The 19,245-nt window shown below is 51.0% G+C and overlaps 1 protein-coding gene across 1 annotated transcript in view; it reads right to left on the bottom strand.

Moving 5' to 3' along the window:
• The window catches only part of CCDC12 (coiled-coil domain containing 12), a 42,518-nt gene that overhangs the window by 2,433 nt on the left and 20,840 nt on the right, over positions 1-19,245 (bottom strand). The window contains exons 2-3 of the mRNA XM_076332094.1: positions 11,995-12,065; positions 1,055-1,134 (exon numbers count right to left, since the gene is read on the bottom strand). Of these exons, the coding sequence (XP_076188209.1) occupies positions 1,055-1,134; positions 11,995-12,065 (151 nt within the window). The remainder of the gene's footprint in view (positions 1-1,054; positions 1,135-11,994; positions 12,066-19,245) is intronic.

A 19,245-nucleotide genomic window follows, 5' to 3' on the forward strand; every position in this document is an offset into this window, starting at 1 on the left:
CCTGCTCCAGCAAACGGATATGCCCAAGGCACATTTAATATTAATCCGCTCCGAGTCCCAGCTCCTCTGCCCTCCTCCGTCCCCAGCCTCTGCACAAAGTGCCCGAGGACAGACAGGCTGGTTACTCCAGACACGGGAACCTGCAGCTCCGAAGAAGGGCTGGCAGAGAGCGCGAGTTTTACTGGAAACGGTCAAAATTGCTGTTCCCAATTCCAGACCACACACCCGGGAAGAGTCGGGGGAAGTTTTAAACTTTTACAAAAGGATAAAGAAAGCGCAGCGTCAGCATTCCTACCTACCAGATCTCTGCTGTACTCCCAAAGGCAGCCTTTTTATTTAGGGCATTTTTAAAGACATCTATTCCAGGAGGACTCAATATTTCAAGATCAAGGGAACTTCTAGCCTTCGCCTCACTCTCAAGAGCTGCGCAGAGGTTCAGTGCTAAGAAATAGCAGACTAACGCCCTGGACTCATGACTAACATGTCTTTAAAGGTAATTCAAACAAAAACCAGCCCGAATCTCCTTGAGAATCCTCCAGCGAGAACTCGGCTCCTCCGAATATCAACCCTTTGGTTTGGGGCTGGACTCGGCGTGCTCACACACACCCCACTTGTGCAATGCAGGGTGTGCAGTCCCCACGGGCGAGAGGGGATGATGAAGGAACGGGGCGCGCAAGCATCACGCTCGCCCAGCTCCCACCACGGCTGCTCAGACACGCCAGCACCCTCCAGGGCTGCAGACACTCATCTCCTAGGACCGACCACCCTCACACCAGCAAGCTGCTATCAGAATACGTCCCAGTGGCTTTTCCACCTTGGACTGGAGCGAGCAGGAACACAGAGGTTTCCAAGCCACCCGATTTTTGGAAAGAAAAGGTATAACCCATCCATTTTGCAGCATGCTGGCTGGATGCAGAGTCCCGCCCTGTTTTCTTTGTCCTCACAACCACAAGTGCTGCCTCATTCCCTCACCGCAGGCACCAGCACCACCGTTGGCAACGCTTCTGCTTTTGTGCTCCCTCGTTTTGCCTCCCACGCTCCTGCTTGCACCCACCTGAGGCCGGCTTGGCCTGGGGCACCTTCCTCTTCTTCAGCTCCTCATCTTCGGGCTCGTAGTTTCGCAGTTTGAGCTCCCTAGGGAGGAAGGGGAAGAGCACAGAGCAGTGAGACACATCCACGCCACCCCGGGCTGTGGGCTCTCGCTAGCGAGGGGCACATCTGCATCACCGGCTGCAGGCAGCAGGCAGGGGCCGGCAGCAACCCACGCAAGTCAGAAAAGCCAGGGTCAACCAGGAGCCTGGCACGATAAAGGCCATGTCTTGGCAAACCAAGCAGAGGCAGCTAGTGATGGACCCAAGCTGCCTTGCCAAGCCCTGAACTTCAGCCCAGCTCCCTTTTAGGTCTCAACCCAGTGACGGACTCAGGATGGAAACACCAGAAAAGATCCACAATCAGGGAAAAAAAAAGATCCCAGGAAGGTATGCAGGAAGGACAGGGAAAAAAGAGTATTTAGGGTACAAGGTGGTTACCCAGCACCAGAGATACTTCTGGAAGTGCTACAAACAGGGGTGCAGGTCAGCCACGTGGTGCAAATAAGGGGAGCAAATTCAGGTTCCTGAGCAAATGGGTGGTGGAGCCGGCGGCAACAGGGACGGCGATATCCAAACAACACCCAGAAGTTCACCCATCCTTTCACCTCCCTCCAAGAGAGCTCAAGAGAGCTCAAGAGTCAGCCGTCAGCCCTCTCCCCCGTGCACACACCTCCCCCATATTCGGATGCTAATTCTCCCCCTTTTCAAGGCTGTTCTTTTTACACCTCTCCCGAATAATTCGGGCCTCAAATGGACAACCATTAGACCACCTCAGGCACGTGCACCCCCAGGCTGATTCCTCACCGAGGTCAAACCCTGCAAGCATCAAGCAGAGGCATTTCCAAAACCAGAGCCCTGAAAATCAAGCTCACAGGACCCCATCCCACCTCCAGCTGCTTGCGCATGCCTACAATGTGCTCTGCGGGCTGCTGGATCTATATAACAGTACACTAGCCCACAGGGCAAATTAAGTAGATTAAACTCATTTAAGGCTGTCGATGGGTTTAATCAGTTAAATAGAAACTGAGGCACTTGCTGTCCAGCAATGCTCCTGCCCCAGCTGTCAGCAAAGCCTTCGGCAGCGATGAGGGTGGCTGTGCCGCTGCAGAGGAAGACACGGAGAGCCCCGATGCAAACACAGGAGAAGGCACTTTTATCAGGCAGGGAAATCAATGGTTGAATATTATCATTTTTCCTCCCAGCAGATAGCTGATACCTGGGGCCACTTCCCTCCTAGACTTTACTGACAGAGAAGCAAGTGAGATACAACCCAACCCAAGGGCTTACAGTCAAAGCAAAGAGAGGCAAAATAAAGGGTGAAGAAGCTGCAGTCCAAAAGAGGCGAGAAGAGGAAGGTCAGTGGTCAGACGGCCACGCTCACCTGGGAAGCACAAACAAAACCCAACCTTGGAGGTCCCTGGAGCACAGCAGGAAGGTCCTACCCTTCCCACGCCATCCCGTCCCCTCTCCGTCAGCAGAATCTGCTTGCAAAGAGTCCGACCCACACCATGGCTGGTGCCATGGAGGTGGTGGGAGCACATGGTTGGAGCTCAGCAAGACCTAACTGAGATAAATGTGACCAGCAGACTGGAAACCAGGGCCCAGGCAGATTAGGAGACCTGCAGACATTTCTCGTGTAACCAAGCCCAGGTCCCCTGAGCCCTTACACCAGTGCAACACCGTGAAACAGGAACAACTTTCCCCAGCGCTGGGAGAAAGGATTCTTAAAAGAAACACGGGAGAGATTAGCATGTAGCTGCAATACCTCCCCCAGGCCAAGAGCACCCTCACCCCATGAAGATAAGCTGCTGTGCACAGTTTTACCTGTATTTTTTACGCACACATGCCCTGGGAGGAGGGATTTATTAAATTAACATGTACTGATCACCATCAATCCCCAGCCAGAAAGGCAGCTCTTTTCAGGAAGGCTGATCTTGGAGGATCAAGTGATTATTTTTTTTTCAGCAGGAGATGCCATCTCCAGGCACACAGAAATCACCATTATTCTGTGATTTTATGGACAATCTCCGCCTAGCAGGATTTTGTGGCTAACCTGGGAGGCCGGGGGAGGAAGAGGAGCAGCTAGTTCATTCAGGAGGTAATAGGACATCAGGCTGCGATGTCTAACATCTGGCCACAGGCTGGCTCACGCTCGCTGGAGAGGATTTATCTGACAAAGTGGCAGGCCCTGCAGAATGCAAGCTTTCAATATCTCCCAGACTTTCTGGTCTCCTCAGCTCGCATTTAGAAGGATTTACTTGCAGCTGAAAGGGAACCAAACACAGACTCCCTAGGGTCAGATCACCTAAAACAAGAGAGCTACAAGCTAAGCAAGCTGTTTCTTTCGGTCTAGCAAGATGTTACCGTTACACCTTGACAAGCAATATTTTAAAATCATCATTTTTGCACATGCAATGGGCGCTGCGGCTGCTCGGCCACAGCCAAACCAGCAGAGAGCCAAGAGGTCTTCTGTTTGCAGCAGAAGCTCCCGGATCCCAGGTTTCAAGGGGCACACGCTCTGGAGGTCTGGTCCCTGCTAGAAGAAGGGTGTCCAGCCCTTCATTGCTGCAGGGCTTCGGCACCGCTTGGGGAACACACAAGGAAGAGGGACTGGAGTTTAAACCTGCTCCCCAACACTCTTCCCACCCGGAGAAGCCCCATTTCGGCTTGCAAACAAAAGCCTTGCAGTCCAGCAGTGCTCATGCTCGCTGGATGTTCATCCACGAGATTAAGAAAAACAAAACCACAGGCGCAACTTGGCAGGTTCTGCCGCAGATGGGACGAGCGGCGGCGCGGGTCTGGCAGAAGGGGAAGCAGCTGATGTGTGGGGGTGAAGAGGAGAAGCGCTGCGAGATGATCCCCCGGCACCGGTGCTTTCAGATTCTTATTAAATCCATGCATAACTGCAAGCGCCAGGAGAAAACAAACAAAAATTGATCCCTTTAATTAACTGTGCAAGGCGAGAGCAGCTCTCGCACCTGCCTCCGGTAATTCTCGGTGCCCAGCGCTCCCCACGGCCGCCTCCTCGGGGTGGCTCAGGGATTTCACCACGCTCAAGCCCCAGCAGTGCCACGCTCGCCAGGAGCAGATTTGTCTCCCCCTCATTCTATGCACAAGTATATCTGTAAAGACAGAGAGACAAGCAGCAGAGCGGTGCTACCCCAAGTAACTCAAAGGCAGGCAAGGGTTAAGAATATATATATGTAGAAGTTGTTACTGGTCTTCCACAGAGGCGGGTTAAATAAAGTTCAGGTGCCAGCGGTTCCTCTAGTGCTGCGTTCCAGAAAGACAGCCCACTGCACTTTACAACTGATTCCTTATCCAATTTCCCATGAAAACAAAAAAAAAACCCCAGAGCTGACAACGGGCTCCATGGCAGAACGGGCACGTAGGAGCCAGGTCAGGGAGTGCAGCTCCTGGGGGCTCCTCGGGAAGGACTGAGCACCCGGACCAGACCTGGGTTTGAACCGTTTGGTTTTAGGGTGGGATCTAGCTCATGCACGGTCACTAGCAGATTTTATCAGCATCTTCTTATAATTGATGGACGTGCCAAACGCAGGAGATGCTCTCCGGCCCCTTCGAGCACCTCGTGCAGTGTTACCCAGCCCATTTCAGCCCAAATGAGCCAGGACTGCTAGGGATGGAGGTGGTTATAGCCTTACAGCCAGCAGTGGGTGCAGGTCTGTGCTGGAAGCTCCTAGGACCGCACGAGGATTGGGGTAGCTGCAGGATTACAGAGGGGAGTGACGGACACAGCTTTCCAGCATCTCCTAAAAGCCTGTCAGGGGTGGCAGGTTCCCTGTTTTGGGTCAGGAATACCTAAAATCCGCTTTCCACTGTGGGCCTGGAGCTCCTCGCGGGGGAAGAAGAAGGGATGTCAGCCTCTCTTTGAAGGAGTCGGGTTGGAAATGGCACGGCATGCAGGGTATGCGCAGAATGCGAAGAGCTATCTCGATGCAAAACACAGGACACTCAAAGCTGTCTGCGAGGTCAGTTTTCGCTTTACTCCTCCAGCCCCAAGGGCTTTATGGAGCAAACACCGGTTTTCAATTGATGAATGGGTCTTTTTAAGCCTTCTGGTGAAGCACCCGCACGCTGACGTCCTTGTGTCAGGAACACGGGGAATGGGTTTGCCAGGGAACCCCGTAACAGCGATTTCTTCAGATGTCACAGCACCCCCGCTCCCATAGTTACTATCATAAAACAGTCCCTTGGAGCTGCACCGACTAGACCGCTTCAAGAGCACCCTCCTATTTTTACCTCTCTGAGGACAAGGCTAAGGGCCAAAGAAAGCTGGCTAGGACATCTCGATACGGTTTTCTTAGTGCTTCTGGAGGTGAAAGAGGCAAGCAGACCTCAGCAGGACAGATACTAGCAGAAGGCAGGAGTCCAGCGGCGTTTGCAGACCCTGCTTACTCTGCTCAGGATCAGAGGAGGGTGTCCTCCACAGCTCTTCACCTCTCGGTCTCCCTCAAGCCCTTCACATCACCCCGCTTAAATGTCTCTTGTGCTCCTCAATGTCGGCTCTAGGCACCTGATGAAGCTAGGAAAAAAAAAAAAAAGATACTTCCTCTGCTGCATCATCAAAACAAAGTGGTTTCCAACACCCAGATCCCAGACAACTATTTTTGAAGTGTTACGGTAGAGCCTTTCCATTCTTTGGAAGCAGTTTAGGGAAGTCCTGGGTGTTATCAACCCTATCTCAGCCATTTCAGGCAATTTCTTCTCCAAACCCCTGGAGAAATTCTCTGGTTTGAGAATTTGCTGCCCTTTGACCTTCCCAAGCTGCTCCAGAGCCCTGTTTTCAGGGCAGCCACTCCAACTTGCGACAGCCACTCCAATTTGCTTGAAACCGAATGTCCTGGGCAACGATTTCCACATTGCCCTTTAAAGAGGAACCAGCACAAGAATTTAATTTTATTTCTCCGCATCTCCAAAATTCACTTACTCCTGAGTGGTCCTGGGAAGCCACAAACATGTAAAGAAATTGCTGCTCCAGGAAAGACAAGGGAGGTCTCAAATCCTTGAAGGAGTGGTGGTTTGGTGGACCCCCCTCTGCTCCATCATGTGTTCCATGAGGGCAAGAAGGTTTGAAGGAGCAGGGACAGGGCAGCCAGACAGCCAAGGACAGCAAAGCAGGATACCTCAGCAGCAATCCAGGAGGTTTTGGGCCCCAAGTTGCAGGCAGCTGGGCTCTGGCCAAGCTACTGAAGAACCTGAAAGGAGCGGGGACGCTGGGGTACCTGCGGGGCCATGTGGTGAAGGTGTCCCCTGAGGCAGCACTCAGATACTCTTCAGTGACAGCAAACACACCTCCTCAAAGTGCCTCTTCCCTTTTCTGTTTCCAATTGCAAACCACATAGCAGAAGTCATTTTCAAGCTTTTCATGCAGGTCCCCTAATTTTTTTGCCAGGGAAAATTCACTGTACAGTGAGTTTGACTGACAAGCTTACTCTTCCTCCTTCTGTCTGCAGACCCCATGGAAAGAACCAGGTTAAGAGCATTCGGGCAGAGATTTCAGGCTTGGACTCTTATACCCTCTTCGCTCCCCTCGGTCACCCCCCGCCCCGACCTGCCGCACTTCTCTGCAAAGTCACCTGGCACATACAGGGTGCTGCGTGATCACCCGTGGGTGCTGAGGGAACTCTACAGCACCATCACCCTCCGGAGGCACTGCAAGACTTGCTATGCAACACCCATCAATCCTGGCACAGACTTAATTTCACAAAAAAACAACTTTTTTTTTTTTTTTTTTGGTACTTCGCTTTCCTACCCAGCCTGTCCCCTTGCAGACAGCTTTGACGTCTGCTCTTTGACATCTGGGTGCACCACCTCCTGCTGCAACCTTCCTGGAGGCTTCCCTACAGCTGGGCTGGCTCAAAAGCATGGTCCGTACATCTCCAAGGCTGCCTCGTTGCACGCAGTGACCTTTCCAGCAACCGAGATACACGCCGAGACAATCTGCATCTGCTCCGACTTCGAAACCAAGAAATTACTTTCATGTCCCAAACGCACACCGTGTTAGACAAGGCTCTCCTCGCACGCTCTCTTGCGGTAGGATAGAGACGTCTCTAACGCAGAGGTCCAGAGCTGTTGTTTGATCAAGAGGACAAAGTTGTTGTCGTCGTTCCTAGATTCCTCGCCCAGGGCAGAAAAGGAGCAAGCAACAAGCAGAGGCAGAGACCCATCAGCACCCACCCTCCGAGGAAGCAATCTCTTCTTGCTTGGGAGAGGGCTGCTCCTACTCAAACTGCTGAGCGTGTCAGAGCACATCCTCCTCCCCGAGCAGCTGCCAAAAGGCACTCGAGGAATGCCAAAAAACCAAATGCCTCTATTACACCGCGAGCCCCCAAAACTCACCGAGGCAGCTGGTTTCTCAGGACGTGCTTCTTGGGGGAGCACGGATGGGGAGAGACATATCCCTGGGTGTTGCAGGAGGGCTGCAAGAGAAGCTCTTCAAACGCAGGCAGGTGCCACGAGGTTGTTTGGCCTCCCACGCTGCTTTACCAGGCAGCTGAGCCCTTTCCAGGCAGACACAAGCAACTTCAACACCGGTAAATACAACCGGGACAAAACCCACACTCGATCTGCAGCGCGGGACCCAGCCTGGTGATGCAGCACCAGGAGCTGGCTGATGTGCAAACCCTGACCCTGCCCGCAGCACCCAGCTATGCTCCTCCGCGTGCCGGCACAAGAGCATGCTTTGCTCGTGCTCTTACGGGGTTTCTCCAGCTTCTTTGGCTGGTGGTGGGTCAGAAACGATCTGCCGCCCTTGAGGCTCAAGCCAAAAAAGGGGCCCTGAAGGTACATTGGTGGCATCTAGATGACCACAGGACCTCAACATCTCCCTAGCCGGCCCCAAAACAGTACCAAGCACAATGCTGCTGCAGCTCTGCACTTCAATAACCACGTTCAGATCCACTGTCTGAGCACAGAGCCAGCACAGGGTCTGGGAGCAAAAAGATGCTCCAGGTAAGCTCAGGGTTACGTACAGCCTTACCCCCACACCACACCAAGAGCTCTCCCACAGGCAGGTCAGACAGAGGTTTAAGCACCCAAAAATCAACACCCAAAATGCTGTAGTTTGGTTACAGCAGGGATGCGTTCCCAGCAATGACTACTGAAAAAGAGTGGACTGCTGGGAAGATGCTGGGAACTCATAGCCAAGGGTTGGGTAGGAGGGGCCAGGGTTTCACTTTTGGCTGCTCACCCTTGGTGGGGGACGGGCAGAGGGACACCCAACGCAAAACCGGGATCACCAGGCACCCGTTGAACACATCGACACTCTCTGTTCGGAGGGTGCAGCCTGGCTTCGGACCAGCTGAAGCTCCATGGGGCCTTCCCTGCAAAAGCAGATCATCTCCCAGAATCTCCTCCAGAGCGCGACAGGCACAGCTCTAACCAGAGTGAAGGTCCACAGCATCCTCTGGAGGGGAGAAGGGGGGAGAAGGGCTCTGCACTGCATCAAAATGGGCACAAGCGTCTTCAGGAGGGAGCCAAGATCCTGCCAGCTCCTAAATCTCCCCCAGGTAACCCCACTGGTTACCAGCCAGGTGGATTCAGCCATCTAAACTCCTGTTCTCCCTTCTCCAGCGCCCAGCAAAAGGTACGACGCTACAAGCCTTGCCTCTGCCCACCTCCTCCTGCCGTGGGCCAAGCACTTCCCCAACGGAGGGGACATGCGCTCGGTCCCTGGAGATGTGGGGTGGTGATGGAGCCTGACGCGTCGCACAGTGTCCATCAGGACAAGCCACCAGCGGTAACAGGTTCAGCTGTCCACGCGGATGTCGGTCAAACACGCCACATGTACTCAGCTCAGCCTACACATAAATACTGCTCTCTCCCATATTTGATTACAATTTTTCAATTCATTTTGGTTTTTTTGGCTTTTTTTAAACTCTTCATTAAGGTCTCCGGGCTCCAGGATGTAAGGAAGCACATCCGCACAGCAGTCATCCTTGCTGCTGCCCTCGCTGTCCTGCCAAGCTAAAGCCAACACTGAGCAGACTCGCCGCTGTATTTTTTTGTGCAGAGATTAAAAAAAAAAAAAGAGTAAAAAAAGTGCACAGCGAGGGGAGAGATCGCATTTCCCAACCCCTGCCTCCCCCAGCTCCTCCCAGAAATTCATCTCTGCAAGCGGCCACAAAGCTCAACGCCTCTCTGCTCCCTGCGGGGTGGCAACGCCAGTCTCCAGCCAGCCGTGGCTTTACGCAGCGCTCTCCCTGAAGATCCCTGAGCCCCAAACCGACCGCTTTTCCCCGCGGGAACCAGGCGGAAGGGCCAAAGTCCACCCACACCCTGTTCCTTTCAAAAGCGGATCGCAGGGTGCGCCGTGGCAGGAGGTGTTTCCTGGTCAGTGGGCTAAGCGTAACTGGTTAAAAGCAAAAATAATAATAACCCGAGCTCTTCACAATTAGAGATATAAACTCCCCTGAGAGCTCAGATCAGAGATAGCCTGAGCTGAAACTGCTGCGAGTGTATCAGGGTTTTCGCGGAGGGCTTCGTCAGCACTTGTTCCTGCGGTGGCAGCTTGCAGCGTGAAAGATAAAAAACAAGGAACAAAAAAAAAAAAAAGAAAAAAAAAAGGGGGGGGGGGGGGAGATTTGAGTCGATCAGAAAAAAAAACAGGAAGCTGCCAAAAAGCGTGTCGTCACATAGGCAGCGAGAAAATGTTAGTAAAGCCAGCGCCCGGCGGTTCTGTCCTTCCCACAGGGTATAAAGGATGGTCTCGGGTGCGGGCTGGCACAGGAGGTGCAGCTGCAAGGGATGGAGGAGGAACCAGCCTGCAGCGAAAGCCCAGGGTGCTGCCCGGTTTTCGGGGCGGTCAGTGCACCTAAACCCTGCATACAGGCCGCAGGATTATTTATTGAACCACTAGATTTCCCCTCCCCACGTCGTGCTCGTGGCGGTTTTCGGCATGAGAAAGCAGCACAGCTCTTGAGACGCTTGTCTGGGGCGAGGGAGCGGTTCGCAGGGAAGGCAGACTTCAGTTACCAGGACCTCTTGTTTCCCAAATTCAGGGTAAACGCCGGTGGATTATCTCAGCTTACTTTTTGCCACCAGCCGACAGGGCATTAGTGCACAGCAGTTCCCTTTTTGAAAGAGCTAAGAAAGTTGAGCTACACTATTGGGACATAAAAATCTAAGACGAAATCAAGTTATCGGCTCGCTGGCCTGCTAAGATCTCGTTAAAAACACACACCCAATTCCGGCGACAGAAAAAGGACATTCAACAAGTAAAGAAAAGCTAAGAATCACCTCAGCCAAATTTGTGATTCAAACATTTCCTGCAGAGCAGATCTTGCTTTAATTTGCCTTGCAAAGTTACGTTTGGATCCTGACAAAACATGCCATGGTTGGATAGAGGGACAATGAGCTACAGAATCCTGCAGGAAAATCGATCTGGAAAGGAAACTTTTTGCCCCAAAAGCTGCCTCCCCGAAGGCATCACTCCCACCTATTTCAGGAGAAGCCCTGTGCCCACATCTGCGGGGAGTTTCATGCATCAGTACAGAGCTGGCTGGAGATGGGAGTTCCTGCTCTACACCTTTGCTCTCTACATATAACCTCGGTGAAGTTTCAAGGGCATCACCCACAGGCAAAGGAAAGTTTTTTTTGCTGAACCTGCCACAAGATGAGAGCTCACGAACAAGCGCTCGTGGAAAAAGTGATCTGCCAACTTGACAGTAGTGACGCCGAAGACTTGGTATGAAACCGCATCGCTTCTGATACGCTCCAGGCTGCTCAGCAGCGGTTAAAAAGAAGCAATCCCCAGCCTGAAAGTCAGTCGGAGTAGAAAAAGAGATTTTTTTCAGAGATTTAGCAGACCAATTCAGAATTCCACTTTGGGAGCAGGAGTGCATCGCTGCTAGCCCAACGATGCCAGCTCATCGCGCAGTAAAGACAGCCCAGGCCTGATGCTCCTCGTCAGCGGGCCACCGCATGCTGCATCACCTCCCCACGCAGCGTATCGAGTGGCGGGGCTGGAAAGCAAGAGCTGTTTATTCATTATTCATCATCATTTCCAAGATCTCTAGCTCCTGTTTCAGCTTCAGCCCAGACCTCGTGCCTCTTTCGGCATGAAACCCAACCACGGCGCCTACAAAGAAAGTTCAGCGTCGGTGATGGTTCTGCAGAACCACTCCCAGCCCCAAATCCACGTGGGCAGTTCTCAAGAAGGGATGCGTTTTCTGCCGGGAGTTAGTCCCAAGAAGCAGCGAGGATTTTGCTCTACTTCCTCAGCAGAGCACGCGTGCTCGTCTGCAGCAGCATCTCTGGTGCACACCTCCCACAGAGGAGGTTTCTAGCTGCTAAAGCGATGAGAAAAGGTCACATCCCACATCTTCAAACCAAACTGCACCCCCCCGTCGTCTCCAAAGGAGGCCTGACGGTGTTTTTACCAGCAGGAAACCAACTGCACAGTCAGCTGGTCCTTGCCAGGAGTGACACCCTGCCTCGGTTAGTTTTGTGCTCACATTTTCCAGTGACAAGAGAGAACAGCGGTGGGCCGCAGTTAAACAGCCACGTGTACCCTACAGGCCTCCATTCATGGGGGGAAAAAAAAAAAATCCACGCTTAAAACAACACACGTGCAGGGGACAGAGATGCAGCAACGGCTGTTGAATTCAAGGGAACCTGGAGCAAGGCAGCCTAAATGCTCCCGACACCTCCGACGGCACCACCTTCCCCATGCTACACCCAGAAATGCTGCAAGTCAGCCCCAGGCTTCTCCTCTTTATTCCCCTATCTCAGATCATTTACACCGTGAGATCAGATTCACACTAAAAAAAAATGATAATAAATTGCATGTTAGAAGCCAAGGAAAGATCCTAATTAGCAAACACGAGAGCAGCACCTGAACAACACATACAAGAGCGACAAGTGGGAATAAATAAATAATTACTTGTGCTTGACGGTCTCCTCTTCGTCATCTTCTCTGAACTGCTTGTTCTCACGTTCGCCGCTGTCCTTATTCTGAAAGAAGGAGAAGTTGATCTGTCAGGCCTTGGCCTCTCTGGAAATGCCAGAGAGCAAACAGCAGCCCAGAAACCCTCCCGGAGGGCACAGGGTAGACAAAACAGCAAGGCGCGCTTTGAAATGACTTTTAAATTACGACACCTTTAAATTAAGCCTGTTTTCCTTTTTCTCCCTTTAGTATCCTGCTTGTACAGATAGCACGATAAATAAATGTAAGAAGAGGCAAGGAAAATTTAATTTTCCTCTCGCAGGCGATCACGCCACTCAGCGCTGATGTCCCCCTTATTACTGGTAACTGCATCAATTCAGAGAGCAAACGGCACGTTGCAATCAGTAACGGAGCTCAGAAGCCTCGTCCCGTGCTTGAATTACCACCCCGCGTTAAATGGCAGAGCAAAAGGAGCTCCGGGCGCCGAGCAAAACAGAGGACTGCCAGCAGCCCCGCAGGCCTTCACCGTGTCACTGCGGCAGGGACCTGAAGTTAAATCCTGTGCTCCCAGACCCAGAAGAAAGGATGGATATTATTGCGTTGAAGGGAACTATAGGCAGACTGAAGAGATCATGAAAGCTTAGGAAGTGAGCAAGCCCACGCTCGGCTGGCTTGCAACGCAGCAGATCACCTGCAAAAGTCCAGGGAGCGGACGTCAGCAGGCTTCGCACAGGTCCCTTTTCTTTCTCCCAAGTAATCAGTTTGGACGTTTTAACAGGTTGCAAAACAAGCCGGCAGAAATCAAACAGCGATCAGCACAACAAAGGGTCTAATTTCAGAAACACCATGCAGTAACATAAACCGGATTTCTCTTTAACAGGGTGTTCAGTATGGTAAAGAGGCTCATTCTGCATCATCCAGACACTGGCACAATCACAGAATCATGGAATAGTTTGGGTGGGAAGGGACCTCTAAAGGTCATCTAGTCCAACCCCCCTGCCGTGGGCAGGGACACCTTCAACTAGATCAGGTCGCTCAGAGCCCCGTCCAGCCTGACCTGGAATGTTTCCAGGGATGGGGCAGCCACCACCTCTCTGGGCAACCTCTGCCAGTGCCTCACCACCCTCAGCATAAAAAATTTCTTCCCTATATCTAGTCTAAATCTACCCCCCTTTAGTTTAAAGCCATTCCCCCTTGTCCTGTCGCAACAGGCCCTGCTGAAAAGTTTGCTGCCATCTTTCTTATAAGCCCCCTTTAAGCACTGACAGGCTGCAGTAAGGTCTCCCCGGAGCCTTCTCTTCTCCAGGCTGAACAACCCCAACTCTCTCAGCCTTTCTCCATAGCAGAGCTGTTCCATCCCCCTGATCACTTTTGTGACCCTCCTCTGGACCCGCTCCAACAGGTCCGTGTCTTTCCTGTGCTGAGGGCTCCAGAGCTGGACGCAGCACTGCAGGGGGGGTCTCACCAGAGCTTATTAAACAGCTTATTAGTCAAGCGACCTATTATATTTATTATCCAGACAGGCACAGATATCGAACGTTAACAATAATGAGCCGGAAAGGGTTTTGTTTGGTTCTCACACTTACTAACTAGTTTCATTCAACCACTGAAGTATGCTCCGTGACAGAGACATCTGCCCTTATTTTGCACAGTATATCGGTACAGCAAACGCAATGAATGAACTTCCAACTTCCCTGGAAGCAGTTGCTTTTCTGATTGAACTCCCCCGTCATCCTCCAAATGAAAAGCAAAATGTGGCAGCTCTAGCAGACAGCAGATTAAGTCTCTTTGAGCGTGGCCGGTCGCAGGAGGAGTATTACCCAAGTTACCTAGTAATAAATACACAGCATTTGTAATATCTGGCTACGATTCATGTTGCCACAAACGCACGGGGGCTGTTGTGCCAACATTCATCTCTGCCTTTCAACAGGAACAGCTCAGAGACCAGAGAAATTATTTTCAAGAAACACCTTTTCGTCGCACCACAAAGGTTACCGGTCCTTTTCACCCAATTCAAAGAGACGAAGCCCTCTAGGTCAGGCTCTTCAAAGTCTTTTTTCAACCCTGAAATAGGCGTACATCTCATTTTGGAAAGCCGCAAGGAAAAATTGGTTATAACCAGAACACGACCAACATCACTTTCAGATCAGCACTTTGATTAGTCACTTGCTCTGTTAAAAGCTTCACCGGAGAATTCAGACACCTAATAGTCAACTTCAGGATACCAAAATTATTTACCAGCTAGACTTATTCCTAACCTCTGAAAGGACCAGAAAGGTTTCCCTAGTCAAAGGCTTACTTATCACATGCATCTTGACTATATGAACTTTAAAACTCTATTCTGCGACCTGGGTTAAAAATTAGATTACATGCAAACAGGAAGGCGAGCCAGGAAATAGCTCAGTTCTGGTTCAGGCTCATCAGTGACTGGAGTTGTTCAGGTTCAGCTCCTGATCAAAGGGCAAGAAAAATGGTCCTGTCTTTTTAGAAAGAAAGAAAAAAAAAAAAATCATTCCCAAAACCAATACTTGGTTCAGTTTTAACTCCCTGTTTGTGATTTTATTTTTATTTTTAAGTCCATAGGAACCTTGTGATATTTGCACAGACATTTCTTGTTCAGTAAAGACCGTGAGCTTGGCTCACATGAGCACGCGCAGCCTGCTCTAACCTTCTGGTGTGAGCTTAGTGCTAGGTAATATTTAGACACCCTTCAGTCCACGTTATTTAAAGCTGTGGGAAGTACCTTCTTGCACTCTTAAGTCCTTTCTCATTCCTTTCATCTCTTCATACTTTTAGCGCATGTGCGTAGAGCCTACATTCCCCTCATTCTTGCTAGAATTTTATCTGGGAGGGTTATAAGCAGGTTCTGAAATCCTAAAGAGAGATTTGGCAAAAATATTCACATCAAGCCGTGGCTGTTCTTCCCACCGCAAGCCTGCGCTCTTTGCAGCGCTGCAAATCTTTCTTTTCCCTGTATGCTGAAATAATTTGATACTGAAACCCTACCACTCTTCTAGAGCTTGCCCAAAATCCCCAATTCCAATTTATTCCCCATTACCACCCGAATATTTTCTAAAGTCCTGGTGATATTCCTAGAAAAATCGAGCGCACCACCAGCAAATGCAATTTCATGCAACAAGTCCTGTCGTGCCTTCAACCAGGGACTTTTTCTCTGCTACAGCTCTCCTCGTAGTGCCTTCTCGGACGGCGCGGAGCGGGCGCGCTGCCCTTCGGCAACATGAGAATGGGTGCGGGAGTCTCCCTGGGGATGTCCTGAGCTGGAAAGAAGGAGATATGGTCCCCTCCTGCACTTCAGCAGAAGGGAACAGAGGATAATGAGGATTGCAGCACAGTTCAAGGAGAAGGCGTAACTGCATGTGACCATTTCCAGCCTGCTCATCACCGACACGAATGCCCTCTAAATTATACTCCCTGCCATCATTTGCCGCTAATCAGGCTCCACCAGACAGATCAGCGTGCAAGCGGAACACAAACGAGGTCTGAAATGGATGTCTGAAGTCAGGCTTCCCCCCCCTCACCCCCAGCAAAAGAAAGTAATGCTGGTTCCCTGTTTGCAAAACAGTCTGTAAACAAGATTTCGGTTTCATTAGCAGAGTGACGAAAACCCCCAGCCACAGGGCAGAGGCGACACGTGGCAAAGAGGCCATAAACCTCCAGCAGCGTCAGGAACGGTCGCAGCTCTGCAAAGAGGCAGCTCGTCAGCGACTCTACAGAAAAAGGAGTTTCTAAAGCAATATTTGATGGGTGCAGCAGAGGAGGATCGCTGCCCCTCTTCCGATTGCCGAGTTTTTTGCTTGCATTTCCAGCCAGGCCGCGCTGCCTTCCCCCTGCAGACGCTCCCTACCCACAGCTTACCACGAGGGCTTCCTGTGCTGCCTTCAAGCGCTTGAATTCACGCGAGCTGAAAAAAGGCAAAGTTGTAAGTTGACAGCAGCTTACTCTAGATGCTGTGTGGAGGGAGCCGTCACGGGTTGCTAAATATACACATAAACTGCAGCTGATTCAAAGCGCTTCTCGATGGTTTTTACACTGGAGCAGGCAGCAAGCAGGGTGCACGGCTAGCAGCACCCAGCCAGCCAGGCTTTGGAGAAGATCCCTCCTCTGCTTTCCACGCTTCCTCACCCAAAATGCTGGGGTTTCCCCGCTGTCTAAGAAAGCTGGACTTTAAATTACTCCGGCAGAAAGAGGCAATTAAAGTGTCTGCAGCCTTAGAGACTGACTGTGCACAACGGCAGCAGGGCGCGGAAAGGACAGGACTGATTTGGTGCTCGCAGCAGCTTGATCCGTTAGATCCCCTAACGGTTTTAATTTAATTTATTCCCCCTTACCACCCTAATATTTCCTAAAGTCACGGTGATATTCCCAGAAAAAAAAATCTGTTAGTTCCCCTTAGAGATCATTCCTCCTCCACGAAAACCAGAGATGCACCCCTTTGCTTGGCAATGCTCATAGCTTTGGCTAGCGATAGAGAAGTTTTAGCACAGCAAGCTTTACCTGCATCCCCTGCACTCTCCAGGTAGTTACTCAGAGCATACCCTGAAATTATATTCAAAACTAACACTTTAGTCTGAACGAATACAGCCAAATTCTTCAGGGAATACCCATCTGAAATCCCTGGGGTATCAACAAAGAGCTGGGGCAGAGCTGAAATGCCGTACGACACCGTCCTCGCGTGCAGGCACAGCATCGTCTGCAGAGGGACTGCGTGCGCGCTCATCCGCTTCAGCGCAAAGGCAGCCGGAGCAGCTCCCGCTGCATCCATCAGTGCTACAAACGGACCAAGCTAAGATATAAAGCCTTCTGAAGATATGACCTCGCCTGAGCGAAGCTGAGAGACGGCGGTACTCAGAGAGCCGTTAAGAACTAGAGGGGAAGGGGGGAAATAATTTTCCCTTGATATTCTGCTTAGTGCAGCAGCGGGTGACTCACCGCCCTTGCAGAGGAGCAATGGGGGATTGCAGCCAACACCTCCTCCCTCCTGTGCACAACCGGCTGTGCAGACAACGGCTGCAGGAACGTGGAGGAGCTTCCCTCTCCAGCCACTCCTGCAGGTGCAAGAACCTGAAACCACACGCAAGATACGGAGCCTGCGGGGAGGATGCTGTGCCTCCTCGGGAGCAAAGGGTTGTAGAAAGGCAGGTCCCATTACCGTGATCATTTATTGATACGGAGACGGCCTCTCAAACACACAACTTACCTTACAGCTCCATGTTTTACCGCTGCCCCATCTCGCTCCTCTTTCTTCTCTGCCCTTACCGGTTTTATCCGATCCCTCAGGGCTTTGACACAGCAGCGATGTCTTGGGGTTCTCCACTTTGCTTCCAATTTTTGTCTTAAGATCTGCCCCTTCATCATCCTCTTCAAGTATTTCTGTTCAACAGTTGCGTCACAGCTTTCATTTCTTAACTCGGGAAAGGAAGTATTCCTCCCCAAAACAGCATTTGCCCTAACTACCGGTTCGTCCTTCAAGTGTTTTAATGTGTTTCCCTTTGCTTGTTGGTGGTCACTTCCCCACAGGTGCGCAGCAGCAATTCAACTCTCACTACTTTTCGGTTCAACTTCATTTTCTCACATTTGAAACCTTAATGCCACAAAGGGAGCCAAAAATAACCCCTCTGCCGTTCCACTCTCGCTCTAGCGATTCCTCTTTTCAAGGCACCCTGTGGCAAGGTGTTTATTATTAGCTGTAAGTCATAAGATCGGAGACACACACAAGTCTACAAGACTGTTCACCAACTGCCTGCAAACAAAGTCACTCCCATCCTTCACCCTCTGGAAGGAGACACTCCAAAGATAAACTCCCAACATTAAAAAGCTAGCTCGCTTGTCGTCTCCTACCTATTTTAATTCGCAGGCGTCGCAACCGGCAACCCTTCGCTTGTAGCTACCTACATGAAGACTTCTGTTCCACTGACTCCTACTCTTCACAAAGAGGTCTGAGATGAAAAGAGTCTAATCCACTGCCTGTTCAAGGTATAAATCCACGAAGATTTGCATCAGGTTATTCAAAGAAGGGTGTCAGCTGCCTCTCTGCAACACCCACAAGGCCCGCAGCAAGCTTTACATGGGATCAGTGAACAGCTTGCGATCCTAGCTGAACTTATGTGGGGAACTGGATGATGTCTGCAAGGTTCGGAACCTGGGTCCTGCAAACTTGGGATGTAAACCACGTTATTCGGTCAGCATTAATCGCATTAGTTTCCTTTCCTCCTAGCCAGCACCAGGCAGAGAGAAGAACACATCTGACAGTTCAATATTCAGAGATGGACAGTAACAACTTGGTAAAAACACTCTGTAAGCACAGCCAAGCATTTACACGTACCACGAGGGCAGTGAAGACGACGACTTCTGGGTCATTACTAGGGAGATGAGTCCATCTCCTGTCACCACCCACAACCTACAGTCCTGCCAGGCAGAAGTTTTATTTCCCTGCTGAAGAACAACCGGATTTTATTGAGCTCCCATTGCAAAAATGTCAGGCTCCTCCAGCGTTTTGAGGAAAGCACCAGATTTCATGTTCAACCACTTCCCGAACTTCAGGCAGGTTGTATCACAAAGGAGGGGCAAGCCTTGATAATCAGCAGAGAGGAATGCGGTCGCGGAAGGCGTTTCTATCATCTCCTCTCCCGGCGTGCAGCCAAACTTTGCGTATGAAATTACAAAGCGTGAGGCTTATTTTTCCTCCAAGTAAAGCGAACTGTCCTACCCATCATGTGCTGCCCTGCGTGTGGAGCAGGTCCCGGCTACCTGCGAGAAGGATCTGCTCCGGGGAATACAACATTTTGAGGAATATGAAACTTTCCTCTGGGCTTTAGCGCATTACCATGATTTTTCCTTGCTGGCAGGAGCCTGCCCAGCTATTTGGTGCCTTCCACTGTAATAACAAGGGAAGCGGCTCACTTTGCATCGCATTCAAAGATTGAAGGCCAAAAGGGGTGTTTAAATCACCTCACCTGACTTTTAAAATGCCGCTGATCTGGGAAGTCTCAGCCAGTTACCCCTACACTGCGGCAATCCACATCCAAGTAAAGCATCTTTTCCAAGAAAAGGGAAAGGACACAACCTTATCCTGAAGACAGCAGGTGGAGGAGGCACTCCTTTCTTTAACGGCTTCACTTAAAGCCCATACGATGCTATAGCTTACTTCCAGTTGTTGGTTCCTGCCATCACTCGCTTCCAAAAAGCATTTTGTACCCGATACGTTTAAAGGGTGCAAACACTTGTGCA

This window comes from Aptenodytes patagonicus, chromosome 2, assembly GCF_965638725.1.
Source record: "Aptenodytes patagonicus chromosome 2, bAptPat1.pri.cur, whole genome shotgun sequence".
NCBI lineage: Eukaryota > Metazoa > Chordata > Aves > Sphenisciformes > Spheniscidae > Aptenodytes > Aptenodytes patagonicus.